Source organism: Oryzias latipes, chromosome 2 (assembly GCF_053564925.1).
Source record: "Oryzias latipes strain Hd-rR chromosome 2, Olatipes_Hd-rR_3.1".
In the NCBI taxonomy this organism is placed as follows: Eukaryota; Metazoa; Chordata; class Actinopteri; order Beloniformes; family Adrianichthyidae; genus Oryzias; species Oryzias latipes.
In genome coordinates, this window is record NC_136238.1 from 47,175,644 (window position 1) to 47,202,783 (window position 27,140).

At 41.6% G+C, this 27,140-nt stretch overlaps 1 protein-coding gene and 1 long non-coding RNA gene across 5 annotated transcripts; one reads left to right on the top strand and one right to left on the bottom strand.

The window, feature by feature from the left end:
• Positions 1-1,098: 1,098 nt before the first annotated feature.
• Positions 1,099-25,898, bottom strand: LOC144989373 (uncharacterized). 4 transcript variants are annotated; one of them, XM_078941711.1, is made up of 4 exons: positions 25,233-25,898; positions 6,960-7,442; positions 3,808-3,886; positions 1,099-1,684 (listed from the first exon to the last, which is right to left on the bottom strand). In XM_078941711.1, the coding sequence occupies exons 1-3, from the start codon at positions 25,402-25,404 to the stop codon at positions 3,849-3,851; spliced, it is 693 nt and encodes a 230-aa protein (XP_078797837.1). In that variant the 5' UTR covers positions 25,405-25,898; the 3' UTR covers positions 1,099-1,684; positions 3,808-3,848. The 4 variants fall into 4 exon arrangements, 3 of the variants coding, with proteins under 3 accessions (XP_078797837.1, XP_078797841.1, XP_078797834.1); XM_078941715.1 differs by having other exon boundaries at positions 1,099-4,738; XM_078941708.1 differs by having other exon boundaries at positions 1,099-3,886; positions 25,233-25,896.
• LOC144989413 (uncharacterized) lies at positions 9,623-11,752 on the top strand. Its single transcript, XR_013653564.1, has 4 exons — positions 9,623-9,765; positions 10,488-10,677; positions 10,757-10,886; positions 11,062-11,752. It is a non-coding gene; the product is annotated as an uncharacterized LOC144989413 (long non-coding RNA).
• Positions 25,899-27,140: the final 1,242 nt, after the last annotated feature.

Here is a 27,140-nt window from a genome sequence, read left to right on the forward strand (position 1 = left end):
CATGGCACTTTTGAGCAGTTTCAGACAGGTTTTCAGAGCTCACTCCACTGAAACAGCCCTTCTCAGAGTCACTAATGACATCCTGATGCAGGAAAATGCTCTGTGCTACTGCTACTGGACTTGACCACAGCCTTTGACACTGTTGACCGTTATGTCCTCCTGGACAGACTTTTAAACAGCGGGATGTTTTTAAAATACAGATTTTATGCAGGTGTCTGGATTCAGTCCAGAGTTGAATGAATAATACTTTTCTTCAACTCAATGAAGCCCAAAACTGAGGTCCTAGTCTGTGCTCCTGACAGTTCCCCCCAGATAGTCCAGTGGTTCGGTCCACTTGCTTCCTCTATCAAACCGTCTGTTAGGAACCTCAGGGTAACCCCAGACCCGGTTTTATACCTCGAATCCCATGTCGGGTCACTTGTACGTTCTAGTCTTTATCATCTTAAAAACATTGAAAAAATGAGTCCAATTGTGTTGCGTTCTGAGATGGAGATGCTCATCCACGCTTTTATTTCATCTCGACTTGATTACTGCAACTCCATCTTCACATGTTTGAGCAATAAATCTTGAGAACGGCTCCAGGTTTTCCAGAATGCTGCTGCAAGGCTTTTGACTAAATTATCTAAGTTTTCACACGTCAGCTGCACTGATTCCCTGGACGGAAAGCAGACGGGAAGCTCCCCCGTCCCCCAACATGCGAAGGGGGACAGGGGAGCTTCCAGTTCAGCAGGATCAGCCTGCGTGCTAATAAGGTAGTAAATGCAATGGCCCGCTTCAGCGCACTCGGCGTGTCTGAAGTTGGGGGAAGACCAAATATTGCCGACATGGGATTTGGGGTGACGGTATGTCTGTAGGCTCTCGACAATGCATCAAATACATCTGTCCAAAGTGCCGCGAGCACTGGGCATGACCAAAACACATGGGCATGATTGGCAGGAGAGAGATGGCATCTGCTGCAGGCATCACTGTTATGCACCCTAGGTCTAGGGGTGTGGGGGCATAACATAAAGATGAATCAAATAAGAAAAATGACCCAAAAATGCAAAAGGTAAGCCCTAAAACAAAACCCACCTAATTTAATAAAGCTGCCAAAACCAATTTCCGTACAAATAAGGGTTTATTGTCCTACATGTAAAGGTGACAAAAGGAAAGAAAAAGGAGCATCAAACTTCAGGGTGAACACAGGCCAAAATAATAAACAAAACAGAACTAACTCAAATGTCAAATGCTCTATCTGACCTTCCAGAAACCAAAGTAAAAATAAATGACAGAGTCTGACCTGTCTCCCTGAACCTCAACCAAAACAGGAGAAAAACAGTCAAACAAAATGGCCGTTCCCTCCTACTGCTCTACAAATAACAACAAAAGAAAATCCTGATACAAATTACCAATAAGCTAAGCTTCACCAAAAGAGTCTACACAGCCAAAGGGCCTCACACAGATTTGTCAATGGGGGGGGGGGGGGGGGGGGGGGGGGGAGTACAGACAGACAAAACCTCCAGCTATATATTTCTTTCTTTCCCCCCCCCCCATTGGGGCAGTGGAGATGCCAGGGTTATAAAGTCTCATCCTCCAATCATGTGCCGCCATCAATCATCCTCCCTCCAATCCTGAGCAGCAGCACCAGTCACTTGTCCTCCAATCATGGGCAGCCACAAGGCCTTAGTGCAGCCATCCAGGTCACCTGAAAAAAAAAGAACAGAACCTACACACATACAAAAGTACTTTCACCCCCCTACACAAACTCTCCATATACAAAGCATTAAATACAAATAAAAAACATACACAAATATGACAAGGGTCGTAACAATCACTAATAGAAGGATGCATTTTGGCCAGTCTGGCGTTGGTATAATGGACCCTGTAAACAATCTTGCACTGAATCAATCTATGGCGAGCGCAAATAGAGGACAAATGGACAAGAGACAATGCTGACCTCCATTGTTGTTCTGTCATGTTAAGGTTAAGACTTTCTTCCCATGCAGCTTTGACAGTATTGGATGGCTTTAAAGATGCTGTCCAAATGGACTTGTAAAGACTTGAAATGCAGCCATTAACAAAAGGGTCTTTGGAGAGAAGAACATCTAGTAGAGTTTCTGGGGGGCGATTTGGAAAATGAGGAAACAGTCTTTTAACATAGTCCCTGATCTGGAAGAAACGGAAGAGATGCTGTTTTGGGAGGTCATATTTCTTTGACAATTGTTCAAATGAGGAGAAAACATTGTTTGCGTACAAGTCAGAAATTGACTTAATCCCATTCCTGTGCCATAGTTTGAATGACAGATCGGTTTTGGACGGTTCGAATCTACAGTTTTTGTAGACTGATGTGAGGACTGTAGGATTTATAAGGCCGAACTGTTTCCTGAATTGACTCCAGATTTTCAAAGAAGTGGACACCACTGGGCAGATATGGACACTGGGAAGGGGAAGCTGCGAACACAGTATTGAGCGTAGACAAAATTCGGAAGATTTCCCTTCCAGCTGAATCCAGCTTGAAGTGGTATCATTGTTGTCATTCATCCAGAAAAGAAGTTTCTGGATATTTGCTGCCCAATAGTAAAATCTGAAGACTGGCAGGGCAAGCCCTCCCTCATCCTTCGGGGCTTGTAAAATAGTCGAGTAGAACTTCGCAGATGCCTCGTTTACACTAACTGGGTCTGTGATTATCGAACCCATTGGAGATAATACTGCTGGAATAAGCCTAGAAGATGCCTCAGCCCTTGCCTGGTGAAAGCTTCCCCTTCTTTCATACCAGGCAAGGGCTGAGGCTTGTCACCTGATTCATAGAAACGTTGTCTGGATTTGAGTAGCAGCGTTCTGACCTCCGTGGTCGAGATAAGATCAAGCTCTGTCTGTAGTGCGAGTCGTTTCTTATACAGGTCTGGATCAAAACTAGCAGCTAATAAGTGGTCTGGGTTCTTGATGTCGTTCAAAAGTAGATTTATACGAGCAGACTCCATTTTCCTCTTATTAGAAATAAAAGAAATTAGTTGACATCTAATGTGTGCTTTAGAGGCCTCCCAGAGACTACTTCTATTTGTTTCTGGCAGGTCATTTAGTTCAAAAAATAGAGTTAGTTGTGCTTGTATAAACTCTTTATAGGCTTCCTCAGCTAGGAGGACAGCATTGAACCTCCACTGGTTCAACGGGCGAGGTTGGGAGAGTATGGCCAGATCAAGAGAAACCGGAGAATGGTCTGATATAGCTAGACCGTGATAGTCGACAGAAACCAGATTAGACAAAAGTCGTACGTCTAAAAGAAAAAAGTCAATTCGAGAAAAGGTACGATGAACATGAGAGAAGAATGAAAAAGATTTTCCCCCTGGGAATTTATGCCTCCATGGGTCAGTAATACCGAACTGTTGAGAGAGAGTCGATAGCATTTTGGCTGCTCTAGTGGGGGGGCAGAAGTGTTAGAAGATCGATCAAGCTGCGGATCCTGCACAAAATTAAAGTCACCACCCATGATTATATAGTGATTTTGGAGATCTGGAAAGGATGAAAAAAGCTTTGTGATAAAAGCACTGTCGTCCCACTTTTCTGCGATAAAAGGAAGATCCTTACGAAAAATCATAGCTGCACCACGGGCCCTGCAATTAAATGTGGAGTAAAAGACTTCCCCCACCCAATGCTTTTTAAGTCGCACAACTTCCTTATTAAGCATGTGAGTTTCCTGGAGAAAATAAATATCTCCCTTGAGACGATTTAAATGGGTCATTACGTGCCCCAGTTTTGTGGCATTCCCCAGCCCCTTCACATTCCAAGAAATAAGTCTGAATCTGTTATTTATGTTTACAGAAGACATACCTCAAACATGATCTGTAATTAAAGTGATGGGCGCAGACATGTTAGGTCGGAAGGGCAAGGCTGGTCTCTGTAAGGAAATCTGAGTAAAACGAGAGAGAGAGGAGAGAAAAAAAAAGAAAAAATAACCCAATAATAATAAAATAACATAATAATCTTGGCCTGAACATCCCCATACATACATAAAAACAAGAAACAAGTGTCCATTGCACAAAGGTGTCAACACCTAACAACGGGACTTCCCCCTTTAGTCCAAAATCCCCAAATCCCCGAGTTTAAAGGCATATTATAATTGTCCCAATAACGGAAGTCAAAATTACCCTTAGAAAAGTGTAACTAGACTAATTGTAGCAACTTAAGAGAAGAATAAATAAACAGTTAAAATGAAAAAAAATGTATAATAAAAAAAAAAAAAAAAAACCTAGCTTAGGAAAATATCGCAGTGTGAATAGTAATAGCAACCTTTGGTTATACCACCACTTGGTTGAGAAGGTAAAAAAAATAAAAATATATAGGATCAAGTTTTCTCGGCAGAAATATTGCACAAACCATTTTCTTTAAAAGTGCAAATAAGCCGTTAAAAAGGTGTGTACATGGCAAAAAGGAACTAGTACCAGGTCACATATTGTTACTAGTTAGATTTAGGAAGGGACTGATCGGCATCATCTCGGCAGCGACGAGAGGCAAAATCGGCAGCATCTTTCACCGAGGGAAGATGTTTCCTGGAGCCGACCTCCATCACGACAAACAGCTTAGCTGGGTACCTCAGAGCAGGCTTGTGGCCCAGCTGGTAAAGCTTCCTCATGACATCTCGATACTGGGTGCGCTGCTCCAAAACCTCCGGACAGTAATCCTCCACGATATGGATAGGAGAGCCCTTGTAGGAGAGATTGCCCCGAAGTCTGCGAGCCGTCCGCACCACCAGCTCACGAGTCTGAAATCGGTGGAAGCATATCACGACGTGCCGTGGCTTACCGGCGGGCCCTGGCTTAGCAGCTAGTGAGCTGTGTGCACGGTCTAATTCCGGAGGAGATGCTAGAATGTCAGCGCCAAGCACTTCAAAAAGCAGCTGTGAAAAAAAAAGCTGTTGGTGTAGACCCTTCAATATTTTCGGGAAGTCCAAAGATTCGGATGTTGTTGCAGTGGCTCCGGCCTTCGAGATCAATTAGCTTAGCCTTTAGCTTAGCGTTGTCTGCCGCAATGGCTGAGAGCGCGGTCTTCATTTCCGTCACCTCGACGCTGGTAGAGTCGGCATACTGTTCCAAGTGGGTAATGCGCTCTGTATGGTCATCAACTGTGGCTTGAACAGTGCTCAGTCTGGCCTCGTACCTTGCGTAGGTGTCAGCTCGGACTTCGTTTCCGCTAGCTTAGCAATCAACACAGCAGTGAATGCGCTAACACCAGCCGCTTCTTCCCTCTCCTGCTCGTCTTTTCTGCTTTTTTTGGACATGGTTGCTTAGGTAAGCCGTTGAATTAGTCCTTGTAGGGCAAATTTTGATCTAGTTAATTAGGTGGCTTAGTAGAAGTTAATAAAAGCGGGGAGCTCGGACACACGCGTCTACTCCATTCGTCAACACCGGAAGTCCCCTAAAATAATTCATTTTGTGAAATGTTTTACAACATAGATTGAAATGTATTGATCCTTTTCTTTTTTGATTTTGATAATTGTGGCTTAGAGAAGATGAAAACCTAAAAAAAGCTGTCCAAGAAAATCAGGATAAGACGAGACAAGACTTTATTGATCCCTGGAGGGAAATTCAGTTGTTACAGCAGTCAAACAAGAAATATAGCAGTTTGAAAAACAAAGAGTCAGTAAAAATTAAAATGGTAATAAAAGTGGAAATAAAAGTACACGTCATAACTCAATAGTAAATCCAGCAGCAGTTTCAACAGTTCTGAACTGTCTCATTCTATAGTCTAACTGCTGTTGGGACAAAGGACCTCCTGTAGCAAATCATATATCAAAACAACTAAAGTTTTTTTATTTTATATTTTAGAAAAATTCATTTCTAAGCATTTAATACTCACTTGTGCCTCCCTCTGATGAAGTTATTTCATCAATATGGTGTGGAGGCCATAAGCCTGTGGCTCTACGTACATGAAATGACAACTCAGGTTGCTATGGAGTTTATTGGAATATTGGGGTTTTCCCCCAGCAGTTTTAAGCATTAAAAGCTTTTTTTTTTTAATATTTAATTTTTCTGAGATACAGAACCTTTCCCCCTATAAAATAAAGCCTTCTGCTGTGGTACAGAGGTTGAGAGGTCGACCTCTTATAAGAAAAGTTTCGAATTTAGAGTATACACTAAGTTTCTACATTATCAAGAAAAAGTCCTACAAGTTGTGTCTTTTGAGATTAGATACTAGACTAAAACTTTTTTTACATTCTTTACAAGAAAAAGGCTTTTCTCCTGTATGAGTTCTCATGTGTCTTTTGAGATTACATACATGACTAAAACTTTTTTTACATTCTTTACAAGAAAAAAACTTTTCTCCTGTGTGAGTTCTCATGTGTGATTTGAGAGAAGATATTTGATTAAAACTTTTATTACATTCTTTACAAGAAAAAGGCTTTTCTCCTGTGTGAATTCTCATGTGTGTTTTGAGATTAGACACATCACTAAAACTTTTTTCACATTCTTTACATGAAAAAGGCTTTTCTCCTGTGTGAGTTCTCATGTGTGCTTTGAGATGATATATTTGAATAAAACTTTTTTTACATTCTTTACAAGAAAAAGGCTTTTCTCCTGTATGAGTTCTCATGTGTCTTTTGAGATTACATACATGACTAAAACTTTTATTACATTCTTTACAAGAAAAAGGCTTTTCTCCTGTGTGAATTCTCATGTGTGTTTTGAGACTAGATCTGCGACTAAAACTTTTATCACATTCTTTACAAGAAAATCTCTTATCTTCTGCATGGATTCTTGCATGAATTCCGAACAGAGAAATGTTACAAAAGCTTTTACCACATTCTTTACAGATATAACATCTTCCATCAGACCCTGTTTCCATGTAGTCAGACAGGTTAGTAATTATTCTTGAGTTTTTACCAGACCTGATAGAGGAAAGTCTCTCTTCTTTTTGAGATTGTTTGTATTTCTTACCAAGATTTGTCTTCTTGTGATTTTTTCTAACATCAGAGTCACACTGACCTGCTGACATGTGAGAGCTGTCCACACTTTGGACATGACTTCTGTCTCTTCTCTTCCTCTGATCTCTGTTCTGTGGGTCTGTCTCTTCATCTGTAGTTGATGTTGATTCTGTCTCTTCATCTGTAGTTGATGTTGATTCTGTCTCTTCATCTGTAGTTGATGTTGATTCTTCATGTTGGTTTCCTTCTTCATCCTGACTATCAGTTACATTAAAGCTCTGCTGATTGTTTAGATCTGCTTCACTGTTCTCATCTTCTTCATAAGTAGGAATCTCCATCAAGGTATCAGTCTCCTGCTTCAGATCAAGCTGATCTTCATCCTGACTGATGCAGAGTTCCTCTGGTTCCTCTTCAATCTGTGGAGGTTCTGGTTCCTCCTGTTCCTCTTTAATCTGTGGAGGTTCTGGTTCCTCCTGTTCCACTCTGAAGTTCCTCTGCTGGTTGCATTGATCTTCCTCTTCAGTCATCCAATGCTGAGGGAGGCCTGCAGGGACACAAACACAGCAAGGAGCCTTTTATACGTTTCCAGGACTTTTGGATAGAGCTGTCACGCGGTGATAGACCAGCAGTGTTGCGGTTAACCGCAGCCCCCTCCCCCCCATAAAAATAACACAATATCCCCTGGTCCCAAATGAATACAATTACAACGCAGTATTCTTTATTAACAAATAACAGTAACTGCTATGTACCTAACTAATTAACTAACTATATAGGTCACATGTGTCAAACTCAAGGCCCGCGGGCGAAATGTGGCCTGCCATGTCATTTTATGTGGCCCGCTAGTAGGGCTGTGACGATGACCTCATCACCGCATCACCGCACTTTTTTTTCTTTTTTTAGTTCAGCATATGGTCCGTGATTGGAATTATAATAAACACATTAGGCAAGGCAAGGCAAGGCAAGGCAAGTTTATTTGTATAGCACAATTCGTACACAAAGTAATTCAAGGTGCTTCACAAAACAGAAAAGTGCATTAAAATCACAATACATCATAGAAATAATCAACATAAAATTAACTTTAAAAAAAAAAAAAAAAAAGATTTAAAAAGAAAGGAAGGAAAGAAAGGTGCAGATAGGACCTTTCAGTCATATACACGGCTAAACAGAAATGTTTTAAGTCTAGATTTGAACATGAACACAGAAGAGGCCTGTCTTACGCCTTCAGGGAGGCTGTTCCAGATTTTAGCTGCAGAATATTGAAACGCTGATTCCCCTTGTTTAGTTCTGACTCTGGGAATCAACAGGAGGCCGGTCCCTGAGGTCCTCAGAGTGCGAGATGGTTCATATGGCACTAACATGTCAGAGATGTACTTTGGTGCTCGGCCATGGAGAGACTTGTACACAAGCAGAGCTGCTTTGAAGTCTATTCTTTGAGGTACAGGGAGCCAGTGCAAAGACCTGAGCACAGGACTAATGTGATCATACTTCCTGGTTCTGGTCAGGACTCGAGCAGCAGCATTCTGGATGTACTGAAGCTGTTTTACAGCTCGTTTGGAGAGGCCGGTGAGCAGGCCGTTACAGTAGTCTAACCTACTGGAGACAAATGCATGGATAAGTATCTCCAGGTCTCGCTTTGAGATTATGTTTTTGATTTTGGCAATGTTTTTCAGATGATAAAATGCCGTTGATGTTACTGACTTGATATGGCTGTTAAAGTTCAGGTCAGAGACCATGATTACCCCTAGATTTCTGACTTGATTTGAGGGTTTGAGAGACAGAGAATGAAGGTAGCTGCTGAGACTTTCTCTTTGTTTCTGTGGGCCAAAGACAATGACTTCGGTCTTGTCTGAGTTTAGCTGGAGAAAGTTGTCCTGCATCCACGCGCTGATCTGTTGGAGGCAGTGGTTGAGTGAATCCACTGGCCCATATTCACCTGTTGTCAGTGACACATAGATCTGAGTATCATCTGCATAGTTGTGATAAGATATGTTATTACTGCGTATTAACTGCCCTAGTGGCAGCATGTAGAGGTTGAACAGAAGGGGTCCCAGGATCGATCCCTGGGGCACACCACAATTCAAGCCCATGTAGTCTGAGACACAACTCCCAATTTCAACAAAATATTTCCTGTCTTCTAGATAAGACTTGAGCCAACTTAGGGCAGATCCAGAGATGCCTATGAGGTGCCGTGTAGGACATTATTCAGAATTAGCATTCATAAACACATGTGAAATCTCTCACACACACTAGTGAAATGCTTGTATACATACAACTGAAAATGTATTCATTCACATACACATGTGAAATCTCTCACATACACATGTGAAATCTCTCACATACACATGTAAAATCTCTCACATACACATGTGAAATGCTCTCACACACACTACTGAAAATGCTCTCACATACACATGTGAAATGCTCTCACACACACTACTGAAATCCTCTCACACACGCTACTGAAATCCTCTCACACACACTACTGAAATCCTCTCACTCACACTACTGAAATCCTCTCACACACACTACTGAAATCCTCTCACACACACTACTGAAATCCTCTCACACACACTACTGAAATCCTCTCACACACACTACTGAAATCCTCTCACACACACTACTGAAATCCTCTCACATACACATGTGAAAATCCTCTCACATACACATGTGAAAATCCTCTCACATACACATGTGAAAATCCTCTCACATACACATGTGAAAATGCTCTCACACACACTACTGAAATTTTCGACAGAAACGGAAGGCATTTCAGTAGAAACGGAAGTTGGCTGATTATCGCGAGATAATCATTCGTCTGAATCATTCGAAAATGGCAGCCGGTTGCGCAAGGAAAACCACCGAAACGTGTAAGTATATTAAAAAACATCCAGTATCTGTTGTAAAATATATTTGTAAATACTTAAGATGATGTGTTTAATATGTTATATTCCTCAATCAACAACCTAGATTGTTTTGAAGCTCATCAATTTCAGTAATGCTAAAGCTAACGCTAACGCGAATTAGCGCCGAAGGCTAAAAACAAACGCTAGATATTACATCAAAAAGCAGTGACTTCTAACCGTAGTCACAAGTTATTAACACATGTTTTAAATGTGTTCATATATGTAGGGACAGACGAGGATGAGGAAAATCCGATCCATTTGCGGATGGAGAAAGATAGCCTGTTTGTTTTCAAGCTAGCTCGTGCCAGATGGGTAGAGACATATGATCAGATTTGACTTCATTTTAATAAACGGTTAATCGTTGTCGTACTGGGTTAAAGGTTTATGTTAAAGACCCAGAAGAGAGAGGAGGAAAGGGCTAGAAGGGAGGAACAGCGACAGGAGAGTCTGTTAAGTTTACTTGAGTTGAAATTATTGTTCTAAATGTAATGCAGCCATTGTTTTTCCAATTTGTTTAATAAATGTATGAACAAAAATGAATAATTTACATGTATTATTTAAATCTGAGCTATTTTTAACAATCTTAAAAGGATTTTCATATAAATATCAGATGTACATATTTAGAATTTCGTTTTATATGTTGATATTTATTTTTATACATGTTAACAATAATCCTGGTCTTCTAGAGTCATGTGTGTCACAGTTGGAGCTGAAAGGAAAGCAAAGATTTGTCCTTGCAGACAGACGTGACTCTGCTCGTCCTGCATGTTCCTGGTGTTGTCCTGCTGTGGCTCAACATCTGTGGCTAAGCAGTCGCCTTTGCTGATGCACAGAATGTGCAGAATTGAACTGCAGGCAATGATTTTCATTGCAAAGGTTGGTTTTACTTCCAGTGCCCCCAGAAATATTGCTCTCCTCCTCATCTTTATCATGCCAAATGCTCTCTTCACAACAGAGCGTGTTCTGGAGTGGTTCTGGTTGTAACTGCCTCAATGGCATTCCTCATGGGTTCCCTGTAGGGTGTCAGCAGCATGATGGGATGTGCAATGCAGGGATACCCACCATCACCCAAAAGGATCCTTCAGGTGGGTTTGTTTGATTTACATAAATTGGGCTTTTACGTAGAACCTGTGAATCATGGATTGATCCTGGATTCTCAACAAAAATATCTATAAATTTGGCATTAGAGTCACATACAGCATGCATTTTAATGGAATAAAAAAGCTTCCTGTTAAAATAACAAGCTGCATTATCTTTTAGGGCCTTTATTCTTATGTGGCAGCCATCAATGCTCCTTGTGACCCTTTGGAAGGAGAAAGACCAAGCGAGCTGCTAAAATCCAGAGGCGACTTATGGTAGTTCATTCCCACTGGGAAGCTGGGTGACCCTGCTCATCAGCTGGAGGATGCGGTCTGCCGTCCTGTGGACAACATCGCTCACGGTGGACCGTGTCATGTCAAAGACTCTGGCTACCACACTGTAAGATGTGCCACACGCCAGCCAGAAAAGAAACACCAGGACGTCAGTCTCCTGTGACCCCCCAGAGTGTGAGGAACCCGAAGCTGATGCTTCAGGACCATCGACCCAGATGCTCGATGGTCCTGCGGGTCAACCGAAAATCCAGTCTTGTGTCGGACTGACCGTCAGCGTAAAGGGCCAGGACAGACACCTTTGTGTTGGTAAAGCAGTAGAGACGTGGAAGACCCTGGAAAATGCAACATTAATTATTTCATTGAGGAAATTAAATCACATTTTTTTAATGTTTCTATTTATTTTGATGTCTTACATTTTAGATTATGAAGTATTTATTAATTCTGGAAAATCTCGTGGTTTTTATTTGGCTGGGTTTTTGGATTTTCATTTAAACTTTTAAAAATGAAAGTTTTTGTTTTGTTTTTGTTTAAAACAAGTGATATGGTTTGACTCTGAATAAAAAATTCTAAACTTTGAACTCACAAGTGTTTCATGTAATTGGACTACACAAGTCACTTGAAAAAGAATGTTAAACTCTTACTCAGCAGACTGTGTAACCTTGAGCATGATTAGTAACAAAGTTTAAGTTAAAGTTTAGGTTTAACTAAAAAAAAAGCTTTAAGTTTAACTCACAAGTTATTCTGTCTGGTCAGGGCATCCAGAGGAAATCTTCTGAGATGTCTGCTTCTCCTTGCCGTCCTGTGATGCTGCATATCTGCTCGTTTTCAGTTTGATCTCACGAAAAACGGTTGAATTATTGCCAGGAACACGGACAGATTCATTTTCAAAGCCATTTTCAGTAAGGTGTAAGAAAACTACAGAAAAAAATGCCTCCTTGCAAGAGCCCGTTAATCGTTCAGTGGCACAAAAACAAAATAAATATTGGCATGAAAAAATAACTTGGGGGTTTATTTATGAACAAATACATTAAATCAACACCAAAGTGTTTGTAATTTAATTATTTATAAATCAGTCACGTTTTCCATGATCAGAACACAGCAGATTCATAAATAGTCTCTGTAAAATGTTCATATTTATTATGTTTTTACTCTGACAAATAAGTGTCATTCTCCGCGTTAAATCTGAGTAGTTCGCCTCCAGACCAGGTGGTGGCGGTAATGCGCCACTTTGTTTCCGTGTCAAGCGCGTTATGAACAACACCCAAAAGAAAAAAGTACTGAGCACGGGTGTCTGAATTGCTTTTAAATTCAGAGAACTATATAGAACTATATAGTTCTGCACTATATAGGGTTTTAGTAGTTAGGGATCAGGGCAGGAATTCGGACACAGGTTCATTTCCACTGAAATGCCTTCAGTCGAGCAACTTCGTTTCTAACAATAAAGTAAAAAAAATTGTTGTTTCTACTGAAATGCCTTCCGTTTTTATTGAAATTTTCACATGTGTATGTGAGAGGATTTTGGATAGTGTGTGTGAGAGCATTTTCACATGTGTATGTGAGAGCATTTTCACGTGTATGTGAGAGCATTTTCAGTAGTGTGTGTGAGAGCATTTTCAGTAGTGTGTGTGAGAGCATTTTCAGTAGTGTGTGTGAGAGCATTTCACATGTGTATGTGAGAGCATTTTCAGTAGTGTGTGTGAGAGCATTTTCAGTAGTGTGTGTGAGAGCATTTTCAGTAGTGTGTGTGAGAGCATTTTCACATGTGTATGTGAGAGCATTTTCAGTAGTGTGTGTGAGAGCATTTTCATTAGTGTATGTGAGAGCATTTTCAGTAGTGTGTGTGAGAGCATTTCACATGTGTATGTGAGAGCATTTTCAGTAGTGTGTGTGAGAGCATTTCACATGTGTATGTGAGAGATTTCACATGTGTATGTGAGAGATTTCACATGTGTATGTGAATGAATACATTTTCAGTTGTATGTATACAAGCATTTCACTAGTGTGTGTGAGAGATTTCACATGTGTATGTGAATGCTAATTCTGAATAATGTCCTACACGGCACCTCATAGATGCCAACCCAGTCTTGGAGTCTGTGCAAAAGGATCCCATGATCAACAGTATCAAAGGCAGCGCTCAGGTCTAGCAGGATTAAGACAGAGACTTTTCCATCATCAGTGTTCAGGCGGATGTCATTGGTTACCTTGATAAGAGCAGTTTCTGTGCTATGATGGGGTCTAAAACCTGACTGGAAAACATCAAACGAATTGTTTAATAAGAGAAAGTCAGTGAGCTGTTGGTAGACAACTTTTTCAAGGACTTTTCCTAAAAATGGCAGATTAGAGATAGGTCTGTAATTATTCAGTACAGTGGGATCAAGACCGCTCTTTTTCAGGAGGGGTTTAATGACTGCAGTTTTTAAGGCCTCTGGAAATATTCCAGATTGAAGAGACATGTTAACTATTTGAGTAATTGATGGCAACACACTGTTCAAGACAGACTTTAGAAATCTAGTGGGTAACACATCAAGGCAGCATGTAGACGAGCTCAGACGGGTGATGGTCTCTTGGACAGTTTGGTCAGTGACAGGTATAAAGTGAGTCAGCTTAGAGTGAGTAGGTGGCCGTTCGATAGTTATATGTGTTGTGGAGTTGATGGCTTTTTTAATGCCCTGAACCTTGTCATTGAAAAATACAGCAAACTCATTACACTTAGGTGTACAAACCAATTCTATTGGTAGCTGGGTTGGAGGGTTAGTTAATCTGTTAACTGTTGTGAACAGGATACGAGAGTTGCTGCTGCAACTTCCAATTATTTCAGAGAAGTACCTTTCCCTTGTTCTGCATAAGATCTGGTTATAAGCGTACAACTCCGCCTTATATATTCCATAATGAACCTGGAGTTTTGACTTGCGCCACTTTTAAACACATTAAACACATTCATCTTTGCTGATAATTTACTTTTTCTGCTAGTCCAGTGTTCAGACTTTCCTTCTTTCTTTCAGACTGTTCTATCCTTTTCTCCCACCACACCTGTCTCTCTCTCTAGTCGCACGCCCTCTCACTGTCTGCCCCCTGCGCTGCACGTGGCACGTGGCTCCCTTGCACACACAGGAGCGCTATCAGAAGCACACAAACTCATTCTACAACAGAAGTTCCCGTCTCACGAGGAAATACAACAAATTTACTGCGTTCTAATTATTTATTTCCATTGTATTCATTTTCTTTACAAGCAGCGCGCCGTCTTAAGTGCGCTACACGGCTGCCAGCCAGAGGATTTTGTGTGGTTTTTTTTTGGGGGGGGGGCTGCGCTTAACCGCGACACCGCTCCCCCTGGTGGTTCATCACCGCGGTGATCAAAAATCCGACACCGTCACGGCTCTACCCGAGAGAGAGAGCATAAAAGATTTTAATTTCTCAAAATAAAAAAATAAAAATAGGTGTGTATTTATTCATATCTAGGGAGAATTGGACTTGAAATATCGGATTGGTCAACTAAATATTAGGACTTAAACACTGTCCATATAACCTAACCTGACAGAATCAAATGTCAAAGGATTTATGCTAGAATAACAAGCATGTTTCTATGCAACTGTTGGTGTTATAATATAATATTTATAATAAATAAATAAATGAGTTATTTAACACTCCGGAGTAGTTACATTTATTTTTCATTACATTTAGTAACATATATATGTTATATCTGGCCCTTTGAGGACAGCCCCTATGCTGATGTGGCCCTCGGTTAAAATGAGTTTGACACCCCTGATATAGGTGTTGTAGAATGAGTATGTGTGTGTGTCAGCGGCTCGAGGAAGGAGCGCACACAAGTGTGTTGGGGGTGCGTGCGAATTCTTCTGCAGTGGACCTCTCTCTAGCTGCACTTCACCTGTGCTCTCTGGTAGGGCTGTGACCACCGCACTTTTTTTTAAAGTTTTTTTTTTTTAGGGTTTTGCATATGCTGCATGATTGGAGCTATAATAAACACATTAAACACATTCATCTTTGCTGATAATTTACTTTCTCTGCTAGTCCAGTGTTCAGACTTCAAGGGTTTCTATAGGAAACCTTTTATCACTCTTCTCCTTCTCTCCTCGTCGCACCCGCCCGCGCGCTGCTGTTGCTGTCTCTTAGAGAAGCATGTGGGCACTCTACTTAAACACGCACACTTGCGCTGTTAAGAGCCACACACACATCCTTCTACAAAAGAAGTTTCTGTCTTGCGGGGAAGTTGTCAGGTGGGGAAGGCTGGTGAGCAGGAAGGACCCAGAATGCAGAGGCGGGAGGTAGGGTTGGGCGATGTCCCTTAAATTGGCAGTTGACGATGTTTGCAGTCAACCATCGGGATGGACGATGATATCGTCGGGGGGGTATTTTTAATTTTTCGTTCTTATATAATTGCTATTCGTCATTTTACTTTATTACTTTATTTATTTTATTTCCCAAATAATGACACATCTGCGATGATCCAGTCTAAACTGAGGGAAGTGACTTAAAAAAAATAAAATAAACAAAATAGAAAAAGATGTGATCCGGTCCTGCATTTGATTAGACCGGTGGAGTGAGCGACCGTGTCTCTAGCAGAGCAGACGGACTTAGAGTTTTGTGTGTTAGGGGAAGTAAGGATGCTTTGTAACGTGTGGGAGACTTAGGACTATGATCCGTCCCGCAGCTCTATGTGAACGAGCAACCGGAATTTAGGAGAAGCAGGTCTCCCGGTAAAAGTGTGTCGGGGCAGAGCTCGGAGCGCTAGTTTAGCTAATGCAGTGTGTAAGCTTCGAAGCAGAAAGGCCGCTCAGTCCTTAGAAACCGTTCAAACATTCGTGTTTCCAGTCGTGTCCCGACAAAATAAAGGCTGATGTTATTCCCACATATTTACGTACAGCCAAGATGCAGATTGCAGGGTTTCACGCAAAGCTCTGATCACACGGATTAAAATTAAAATGATGCGCGAACAGGCGCTTCATAATAACCGTAACATTAATAAAAGCATGTTTAGGAGATCATCTCGTATATTACCGAGCTGACGTATCTATGTATGTAGCCGCTCGGCGGAACTAAGTTTCACTTCCGGTTTTTAAAAACACTACAGCGCATTAGCGAATGATTTATTCCGACCGAAACTGTGACCCATGTGAATGTTTTTAAAATCTGAAAAAGTTTTTCTGGGCTCATCTACACGGTTGGATTCTAATCCGACCATTGATCCCATCAAGATATTTTGCACATGTAACCGCGGCTTATGGGGTTGACTCGCAGCGTGACGGGGGCGTGGCATCATGATGGTGTCTCTCCATCACGATGGACGATGGTATCGTCCATCGGCACAACCCTAGCGGGAGACAAACAGTTCCAGGGCAAGGGGTTTAATTAACATAAGGCTCTGCAGAGCAGGGTAAAACAAAACAAGACTCACTGTGGGCAAAACTTGAAGACGTGGCAGGAGACAGACATGGACAGCAGGGACAAGACTTATATACAGACAGGGCAGACAAGACACAGGTGAACATGTTTAGGACAGATTGGGACAAATGAAGTAAAACTCAAAAACATGACAAAACAGGAAACCTTTCAAAGTAAAACAGGAAACAGAACTCAAACATGACAGAACAAGATATAAAGGAAAAACCAATACAAAAGAAACCCAAACCATGACAGTACCCCCCCCCCCCCCCCTCAAGGAACCGCACTGAGGTTCCAAAAGTCAACCAAAGAGGAGGGGCAGGGCTCGACATAGCCATTTGTCCGCTGGCCCGGTCCTGTTTTTCGAGCAGTACGGACCACAAGACTTTATTTTTCACTTGTCCGCTCAGGCCACTAAAATATCTAACGGTTAATATATTTTTCACCTTTTTCAATAAAGTATATTTTGCGAAAACGTGTAGATTTACCTCGTCTTCATAATTTACTTTCTCTGCTAGTCCTGTGTTCAGACTTCAAGGGTTTCTATGGGAAACCTTTTATCACTCTTCTCCTCGTCTCCCACCTGCGTGGGCGGCTTTCACTGCCGAGCACCACGCGGCACGCGCTCACTCTACTTTTTTTTCTTCAAACTTTATTGAATGTAACAATTCAATACAAAACAATGTTAAACAGCAACAACGAAGGAACAAGCCAGTGGGTTTACATTTTACGCAGATATATTGAAACTGACACAAAGATCAGCACGCCCCCTGGTGGGTTTTCACCGCGATGATCTAAAATCCGACACCGTCACTGAAGAGAGACTGAAGCATGTCAGAGATGTGGAAGACATGGCAGGAATAGATAGGAATATATTAGATGGAGTAATGGGTGGAATTAGTAGTATGGACAGCAAGATATTTAATGAATGCATTGAAGATGAAACTGTATCCACTAAGCTTTAAGCTGAATGTCAAAGAATCAAAGGCAACTCCAAATACCTGACTTTCAGACTCTAATGCAGTATAATGTCAAAGTACTTCATTTTGATTTTCTTTACAACACTGTAAGCAGTAATTATTTCTAGTTAGCTGAATGATCTCAGTAATTTTATGTTATTTAATTTTTCAATTATTTAATTTAATTAAGTAACTAAAGTAACTAAAAAGTAAATGTAACTTTGCAACAGTAACAAAAAGCAGAACCTCAAGGCAGTCAGAGCAAAAAAGTCAATAAAACTTCTTAACTATTGATTAGGAACAAATGTGAAATAGCAGTGATTAGACTCAGCATGAAAACTTCTTAACTAGTGTTAACTACTACACTGCAGTGCTCTCTTCAAAACATCTGAAACAGACTAGAGCCGATTTAAGTTTGATGTGCTCTATTTTCAGTCATTGAAAAATGTATAAATAAGTGCTAGATGTCACCAGAATGCACCAAATTGCACCATGTTAAAATTTTTCGGGGGGGGGGGCATGCCCCCGGACCTCCCTAAAGTTACAAGCACCTGCAGAGCGGCGGGTCACGCTGTGTCAGGCCAGTAACTTTCAGGCAGGGCCAGTAACTTTCAAAAACTACTGGCCCCTTGGGCCAGTGCAAATTTCTGGGCTATGTCAACCCCTGAGGGGGCCCGTAGGACAAACTGTGACAGGCAACAGCAGAGTCCTATGAGGCCGGGCCTGGCACACCAGCGAGGCTGAGAAGATGAGTCCGGAGGATGACCAGGGCTCCAGACTAACTTTTTTCACTAGGAGCACAGTGGCCCCCAACTGAAAATTTTAGGGGCACAACCAGAAAATTTAGGGGCGCATACCGTAAATCAACATGCTAACCGAATCTACAAATTTCCACTGTATTACTAATAAATACTTTAATAATAGATGCAGAAATTACAATGTGCTGTTTCTAATTCAGTGTCACATTTTATTCTGCACTTTTGAAGATTAAACAACAAGGTAAACTGACAGCAGCATCGCTGTCATGACAGTACAAATAAGTAAAGAAAACTGATGGAAATGTATGTTGGTGACACAATAAGCGTGTTTGAAATCACCCAGGTGGACTCAACGCTGCACAGATCACCTGGTGTGAGAAATATATTTCTGGAAATTTAGTACTGCACTGACTGAAAGCTGCCCTACTGACTAAAAAACAATGCATTATGGGACATGTGTCCTGGTGGTTTTTGTAGTACAGTGATCCATCAAAATAATATAAAACACCAATTGATTAAAAAAAGGTTAAATACATTACAAAACATTCAAATAAGCATAAAATATATAATAACACAAATTATACTGAGGGGGAGAGGAATATTAAAACTAAATTGAATGTTAAGGACAACTCCAACTTCCTGTTCTCCTTCATTCGCCTTCACCTCACCCCCCCACCCCCCCACCCCCGCCTGGTCTCCCCAGTCCAATCCAGGCGAGGTGCCGGTTCATCTCAAACACGTCTATCGTTGCATTTTCCCCAACGTGTTTTCAGTGTGTCTAAAACTAAATCTTGTCACTCACACATATTTAAAGTTCAAGCCCCGTTAGCTGTCACACATGTACGTGAGGGACATTTATTCTCCTCAGCTGACCCGACTCCCGCAGGAGCGGTGAGCTGCCCTAACAGCCGTGCATAAACCGTGTGGGGTCGGGGGTGACACGCCGCTGCGCGCTTAACCAAAACCCTAAACTTTCCTCCGGTTCTGTGCGACCTAATAATAATAGTAATAATCCATTTTATTTAAAGCGCCTTTCAAAAAACCCAAGGACACTTTACAAAACAAAGGTTAAAAATAGACATTAAAAGCACAATAAAAATAATAAATAAAATTAAAAGTGAATCAGGATGGGAAGGCAGAAATGAACAGATGAGGTTTTGAGTTTAGATCTGAAAGTAGGCAGAGAGTCTATGTTACGGAGGTCAGGAGGGAGGGAATTCCAGAGTTTGGGAGCAGAGCAGCTGAAGGCTCTGCTTCCCATGGTGACGAGTCGGGCGGGAGGGACAGAGAGCTGAACAGAGGAGGAGGACCGAAGAGAACGAGAGGGGGTTTTGATATGAAGGAGGTGGGAGAGATAAGGAGGAGCCAGGTTATGGAGGGCCTTAAAGGTTAACAGGAGGAGTTTGAATTGGATCCTGGAGGTTATGGGGAGCCAGTGCAGCTGGTGGAGAACTGGAGTGATGTGACTGAAGGAGGGGGTTCTGGAGATGATGGAGGCAGCTGAGTTCTGGACCAGTTGAAGCTTATTGAGGGTTTTTTGTGGGAGACCAAAGAGGAGAGAATTACAGTAGTCTAAACGGGAAGTGACCAGACTGTGGACCAGGATAGAAGCAGAGGGGACAGTGAGGGAGGGGCGTAGACCAGGGGTGGCGAACACGCGGCTCGCGAGCCGCATGCGGTTCTTGGCCGATGAGCGTGCGGCTCTTTGCGTCTCATCATATTTTCTATATACTTTGCCTCATTTCATATTTTTTTTCCCTCTTAAACCACACTCAAACCGCCAGAGGGTATTACAAATAAATAATAATTAATAATAAAAGTAATTTGGCAGTGTGTGTGTTTGATACTGCTCCCGACACATACGTGACCGCCAATCATTTGCGCAGGTTACTCCCACTGCCGGAACACATAGATACAGATTTGATGTGCGTGCAGACCGTTACTCTCATGGTCAAAGTGGTGAAAGGGAAGATTCTTACTTTTTTACTGAACAGAATGGAGAGTCACGATGTTTATGATTATGAGCTTCTGGAAGCAGTAAAATAGTTCATGGCAGAAAAGAACAAAACGCATCCCGGAAAATATTAAAAACTCTTCCTGATCATCTGACACAAATTGTCTCCTTTATTAACAAGTTGAAGCTTTTCAAAGTGCACATTCAGAACGGCAATCATCCCACTTTCCTTCTCTGTGGAGCTCACAGCAGAAAGCTGCAATCCAAATGAATAAAGCGCAGAACATGGCGCTGCTTGCGCAACTGGACAGAAACGACCGCAGATCACTTTTCTCATGGATCCTTTAATGCAGAGACTGACTGATGAGATCCCCGCTCGTCTTTGATGAGGCAGCGAGAGAACCTGAGCTGACTGAGCTGAAATCTCTCTGAAAGAATATGGAGTGAAATTTCTGCCACAACGTTGCACACAAAACTTTCTAAGTTGAACACAAAACTTTCTAAGTTTTTTGCTCAAAATTGTTGTTTTTTTTGCTTTCAAAAACTTTTTTTGCTTTCAAAAACGTTTTTTGCGTTTGCAAAACACATTTCTTTGCGTGTGTTGTGTCAAATCTCGCTTTTGTCTTCTCTTTGGTTTTGCTGACTACTTTGAGCGCGACTTACCGTGATATGACTGCCACTGGCATCGCCAAAAAGAAATTCGCATGCGTTGTGTGTCATCTCACTTTTTTCCTGTCTTTGCTGAGTTAAGTTTCGGTTTGACGTGACCAAGATAAAAGAAGGCCCTGTTACGTTTTGGAGAACGGAGAATTCCCTGTGTGTAAAAGAGCTCCTCTCAACTGCTGTCCACGTTCTCCTCAATATGTGTCCTCCAGTCCCTGTTTATTGAAACACGTGAAATCAAGGCATCAGTCCGTTCTGACTGACACTCACGTAAAGGAACTGATCAGAGAGGCTACCGGGAGTTAGCCCCGCCTTCAGCCCCTAAGACTCATGGGAAGGGGGGAATCTCAATTGTAAAACCATAAGTCAGGGACCTGTTTGCAGAAGTGACTTGAAGGCTGTTTAGCTGTATGTGTGTGTATTCAAGTTAATGGGCTCTTAATGTGTACGGGGGGAGGGAATAACGCAGCCAGGTCAATGGTAATTCAGCTGATTACTACTCTGAAGTATGAACTTAACTGTTGCAATGTAGTAACATTTAATATATTATTTGCTTTTGATGCAAAAAGTCAGTGATTCAATTTTATATAAAACATGTAAAGGCAAGAAATTCTAATGAAGTTAAAATTAATTTATGCTCCACACATCTGAAATGTAATGTATTTACTGTGTTTATTGTGAATATGAATGACTCAGACACCAGAAGGATGCTCTGCCAGATGTTTGTGTATTTGTTGGTGTAAGGGTCATTAAAAGAGGAATGTTGAGTTACAAAGAATTACAATAAAAATTAAATACTGATGTAAATCAGACTTCAGAGGAGTCAGTGCCTCTCCAGCATCAACCTCACCGCCTGTGTGTCAGAGAAAGGCAGAGAAAAGGTCAGGGTGTGGTGTGGCTCTTTGACTCTCACAATGAAAAAATTCGGCTCTTGGCGTCAAACTTGTTCGCCACCCCTGGCGTAGACGATTAATGTTACGTAGATGGAAATGGGCTGACCGAGTAATGTTATTGATGTGTGACTGAAAAGATAAGGAACTATCTAGGATGACACCCAGACTCTTTACCTGAGGGGAGGGGGAGACAGAGGATGAATCAATGGACAGAGTGATACTTGTGGCTTTGGAGAGGGTGGATTTGGAACCTACTAGAAGTAGCTCAGTTTTATCGCTATTGAGTTTGAGAAGGTTTAAGGTGAACCAGTTTTTGATTTCAGATAGACAGGAGTGGAGGGAGGAGGGTGGACCTAGAGAAAAGTTCAGCACGGACTGCATGTATTTAGAAAATTACAAGCGAAAAAATACCTTCTAAAGGAAAGTAAGGAACTCCTTAATGTGTTCCGGGGGAGGGAGGGGGCAGTCAGGTGTCCTGCTTTCAAGCCCTGTCATTGTCCCGCCCCCAAGAGTCATTTACCCCACTGTGATTGGTTGGTCAGCTCCGCGCACGACAATGAAAAAGTGTCTTTCATACAAACTGGCGGGGCGAATTAAAATTGAACATTCATATTAAGGCGGGGGCCGCAAAATATCATCTCGGGGGCCGCGAGTTTGAGACCCCTGCTGTACACTCTGGCACTGGTACACCAGCCGCAGGTCGGAAGAACGAATCAATAGTTTGCTTACCCATAGCTCAGACGCACATATCAGTTGTGATGATATTTGTCTCCGTTTCCTTCCCACAGATGTTTACGCGCGCTCGATTATCTCTAGGCCCCTCCCCCTAGGCATCACGCGAATGTGTGCTCGCATTTCATGAGTATGTGCGCGAGTGTGTGTGTCTGCCTGTGTGTGTGTGCGCTCGCGTCTCATTGATTATTTCATTGATTATTGACGTGCCCCTTCTACTAAATACTTCTATTAAAAATACGAAGGGTGGGGGAGGCAAATTTACCGGTAGCACATGTGCGACTGGATGTAAAATTTAGTCGCACACTCTCAAATTTTGGTCTCAAAATGCAACCAATTGGTCGCAGTCTGGAGCCCTGAGGTGGCCGAGCTGTCCGGCGAGGCAGGTCCGGAGGACGGCCGGGAGCATTTTGTGTTGGGAGGGGGGGTATATATATCACTGTTCTCACTCTCTCTGTAACACCAAACATGAACACGCTGTTAGATTTCCATGAATATCACTACATGTTTTGTTTGGGAACTTTTTTGTGCAGCGCAAATTTAACATGTCTGTATAAACAAAGGTGGAGCCTCCTGCCCCGCGTTCTTCATGGCTGTCAGGCCTCATGGCTACCAGAAAGGTGACAGTGTCTGCAGCCTGTTTATTACTGGGCAATAAATAATATTCTGAGAAGATGTCTGTACCAGAGAGCACAGGTGAAGGCTCGCCTGCAGCTAGAGAGCAGAAGAATCAACACGCACCCCCAACACACGTCATGTGTGCGCGCTTCTTCCTCCTAGTTCTACACAAGACGCACCGGGCTCACAAAGTCATAGTCAATCTAGGCCTGGGCGATAAATTGATTAAATGAATTAATTCAAATTTTTTGTTAAGGGCGATTTAAAAAAATAACTACATCGAGTTTTTATATGGCGCATTTTTGGCTCCCCAGAGCTTCCGTAGCATTAGTTTCACATGGCGACAAGCGACAATCGACACACGAAGCAGCAAGCGACAGCATGGCTACCGGTGAGAGTGACAAGTTTGTTCCCAAGAAAGGAATAAAATCATCTGTTGATGGAACTGGTTTGGGTTTACTGCCACAGACGTGGAGGAAGAGACCCCCCCCCCCACGCTGCCTATGCCCATCGGAGTCAAAGGCTCTCACGCGCGCTCTCGTGGCACGCACTCAGTCCTCTGACACACACACATATACTCATTCTACAACGCCTGTATAGTTAGTTCATTAGTTAGTTAGTTAGTTAGTTGTTACTTTTATTTGTTAATAAAGAATACTGCGTTGTAATTATTACTTGTATATTCATTTGCGACGTGGCTGCCATAGGATTTTGTTTTCGGAGGAGGCGGTCGCGGGGGTGGGTGGCGTGACTCATGGGGTTTATTAATTTATTTTAAACCTTAGACCTCAGATATGAGCTGTATTGTTAATCCTTTAGAAAATGCTGCTACTGTCAAGGTGAATGTTTGTCTCCTTTAGTCTAGACTACAAAGTGATACTTAAACACAGCTGGAACTTTAAGGAAGTAACCTTTTTATTTTGGAGAAGTGAAAACAAGTGTAGAATAACAAAATAAGACAATAGCAAGACAAAAATTATATAAAAGAAGACAAAATTATTTAAACAAGAGTCCAAAAGGGAGTAAGAAGAAAAGTCTTATACTTAACTTTGATTCCAAGAGTGTTTTCATTCATTTATTATTCATCCCAGAAATGGGGGTTACATTTGTCTTGGGTTTGATAAAATAAAAGCAACATTTCCTTTAAGTTGTCTGCCGTTTGTTAAAAAAAAATTGGGGGGAAATCGGAAATCGAATTAAAAAAAAATTAAATTGGAGATTTTATTTTTAGGCCATATCGCCCAGCCCTAGGTCAATCTACAACACAGTTCATTAGTTAGATAGGTAGTAGTCAGTTGTTACTGTTATTTGTTAATAAAGAATACTACGTTGTAATTGTATTTATTTCTGACGCAGCTGCCAGGGGATTTTGTGGGGGGGGGGGGGGGGGGGGGGGGGGGGGCTTTGAAAGAAGTGGTATTTGGGATGGTTCACATGTTATTCTCTATGTATGAGGAGCCTAAATTAGTTTGTAATGTCAATATTTTTACTTTTCTCCAGTCATTTTACTTCAAACTTGCTAAGATGTACATCATCACCAACAATAATCCAGTGTAGTTTTTGCATCACCTTAAATGAAGCAACTTTAGAAAGAGTTGACAGGACCAGATGTGATTTTACGTGGAGTTTCTTCATTTCTGTTTGATTCCATTCCATGTCATGCTCAACAACAAAACACTCTTTCAATGTTAAATCTCACTTTTAGAATCTGTCTGATAGATTATATTTCAGACAAAACATGTTATTTTGGAAGTTTATTATGGAATGAACAGACATGTAATCCAAATGAAAAGATTTGTACAACAAATAACAATATAGGGCTTGAAATAACCCTCTTGATTTCAGAGCACAGTCCATGTTATTTGATGATGGGTAACTGTGATATGGATGATATTATTAGCGCTTTATGCCGTCTTTCCAGCTCACTGAGTTTGGACCGTAAACTATGATGTAAATGGCATGCTAAATGTCAGTGACGGCTAGCGAGACCACACTTCCACAGATGTCGGCTCACTTGACCGCAGTAAAGAAAAGCATGAAGCTCAAAGGTCTTCTCTGTGTGATGAAGGTGACATACATACCTATGTGGTGGAGCTGCAGCTGTGGTTTCCAGATGACATCCAGCAGTCTGCGCTGACGACAGAGCTCCTCCTCGTACTGGACGATGGTTCCTTCACAGAGTCTGCAGATTTCTTCAGCAGCAGCAGCTAGTCGCTCGCTGATCAACTCTCTCAGAGACTGAAGGGAAGACATGGTTCCTGCTCCGACCTTCAGCTCCAACTCCCACAAACACCGCCGTCCTCTTCACTCCAGCTCCGATCGATCATCTGCTAGTCTCACAATCACAGCAATCCACGTTGTCTTTCCGTTCAACATTTCTTCACTCATTTACGACACTTTGGAAAATGCTGAGAGTTCCCACACGAACCACGTATCGTCCTTTCTGTCCAAAAACCTCACAAACGTCCCAACAAAACACCACCGACCTCTCAACACAAGCTAACGCTGCTAGCCTGCTAACAAGCTAACGCTGCTAGCGCCTCGTGCTGTTCTTCTTCTTTGTTTGGCTAACAGCGTCATGGTGCTTTAGCGCCACCACCTGGTGGTGAGTGTTGTCTGTCGCTCATATTATGATGTCGATGGTTGCAAAAAAAGCCATTTTAACTTGACTGGCAAATAAAGTTTAAAATAAACAGTTTACTTTTCATGAAATAAAAATAAAAAATAAAATAAAAATAGAAAACAAATAATCGAGGAAACATTTTGAGAGATTCAGATTTGACTACAAAACCCATCAGAGACTAACTAAACCTGATCACATTCGTTTATTGTATTTCTAAACTACAGTCATGAATAAAGAAATTTATTAAGCAAACAAGTAAACAAAAACAAAAAAAAAGAAAATTTTAAGTAAAAAGATCCTAAAAATCTGTTTCTAAAGAGAATAATTACAACTATAAATAAACAATAAACTGTATAGTTAATAATAAAGACTAGCAATAATTTGGAAATTCTTATTACAGTGAAAAAACAATAGAGAAATTTACTTAATTTAATTAAAATTAGATTAACACATTTATGAAGTATATAACTGAGATTTAACATAATAAAAGAAAAGTGAAAAAAATTAATGATCTTTGGAATGCAAACATTTTTCACCGACAATCTGCAAAGATTTTAATGCTGTTTCTAGTTTCTGTGTCTTCTTGATTTGATTTGATTTTTTTATTTTGGTTGGAACTTCCGGTTCCGGGTTACGGGCAGGGCGCGTGGCGTGCCTCTCTGTGGATACAACTATCTTTAAATTACTTAAAAAGTTGATTTTCTCCAAAAAGAGAGCTGACCATGCCCCCTAAGAAAACCCAGGAATATGAAGAGCTCAAAAAGGCTATTGATAGCATTCAAGAAACGCTTAATTCTTTTATGGATCAGGTGTTGGCTAAGCTAACGCCGCTAATGGAAATGATGGAAGAGTTCCGAAGATTTCGAGCTCAAAACGAACAACGAGAAAACCGGGTCGACATTCTGGAGAAACGACTGGACGATGTGGAACAGCAAGTAAGGATGAATAATGTCATTCTCACTGGATTACCATCAAGCCTCGAACGAAGCTGAACGAAGCAGGAGCAAGCACTGCTGATGCTAATGCTAGCGCTAGCGTAGCTAGCAGTGCCAATACGGAGCGCGGTGGAGAGACTCTGGAACATCAAATACATTCATTTCTCACATCTAAAGGGATTTCCCTGGATCTCAATACCATGGAGACCTGCCACCTGCTCCCCAGGAGAAAGGAGACGGATAAACCAGCGATCCTCATCAGGTTTGTGAATCACAAACACAAGCTAGCTCTGATGAACCAAAGGAAGAACCGAAAGGTTTGGCTGCTTATCTGAACGACCATCTGACCAGAAGGAATGGTGAAATCTCCAAACATGCACGGCTTCACAGGAAGAGTAAGCAGATTGAGAACACTTGGGTTAAAGGCTGCA

Coding starts and splice junctions, on each gene's coding strand:
- LOC144989373 (XM_078941711.1), bottom strand. CDS start 25,404: ATGTCTTCCCTTCAGTCTCTGAGAGAGTTGATCAGCGAGCGACTAGCT. Junction 7,443..25,232: donor GCTGCAGCTCCACCACATAG/GTATGTATGTCA, acceptor GTGTCCCTGCAG/GCCTCCCTCAGCATTGGATG. Junction 3,887..6,959: donor CAGCTCTCACATGTCAGCAG/GTCAGTGTGACT, acceptor CGTTTTACTCAG/ATTTCCTTACAGAGACCAGC.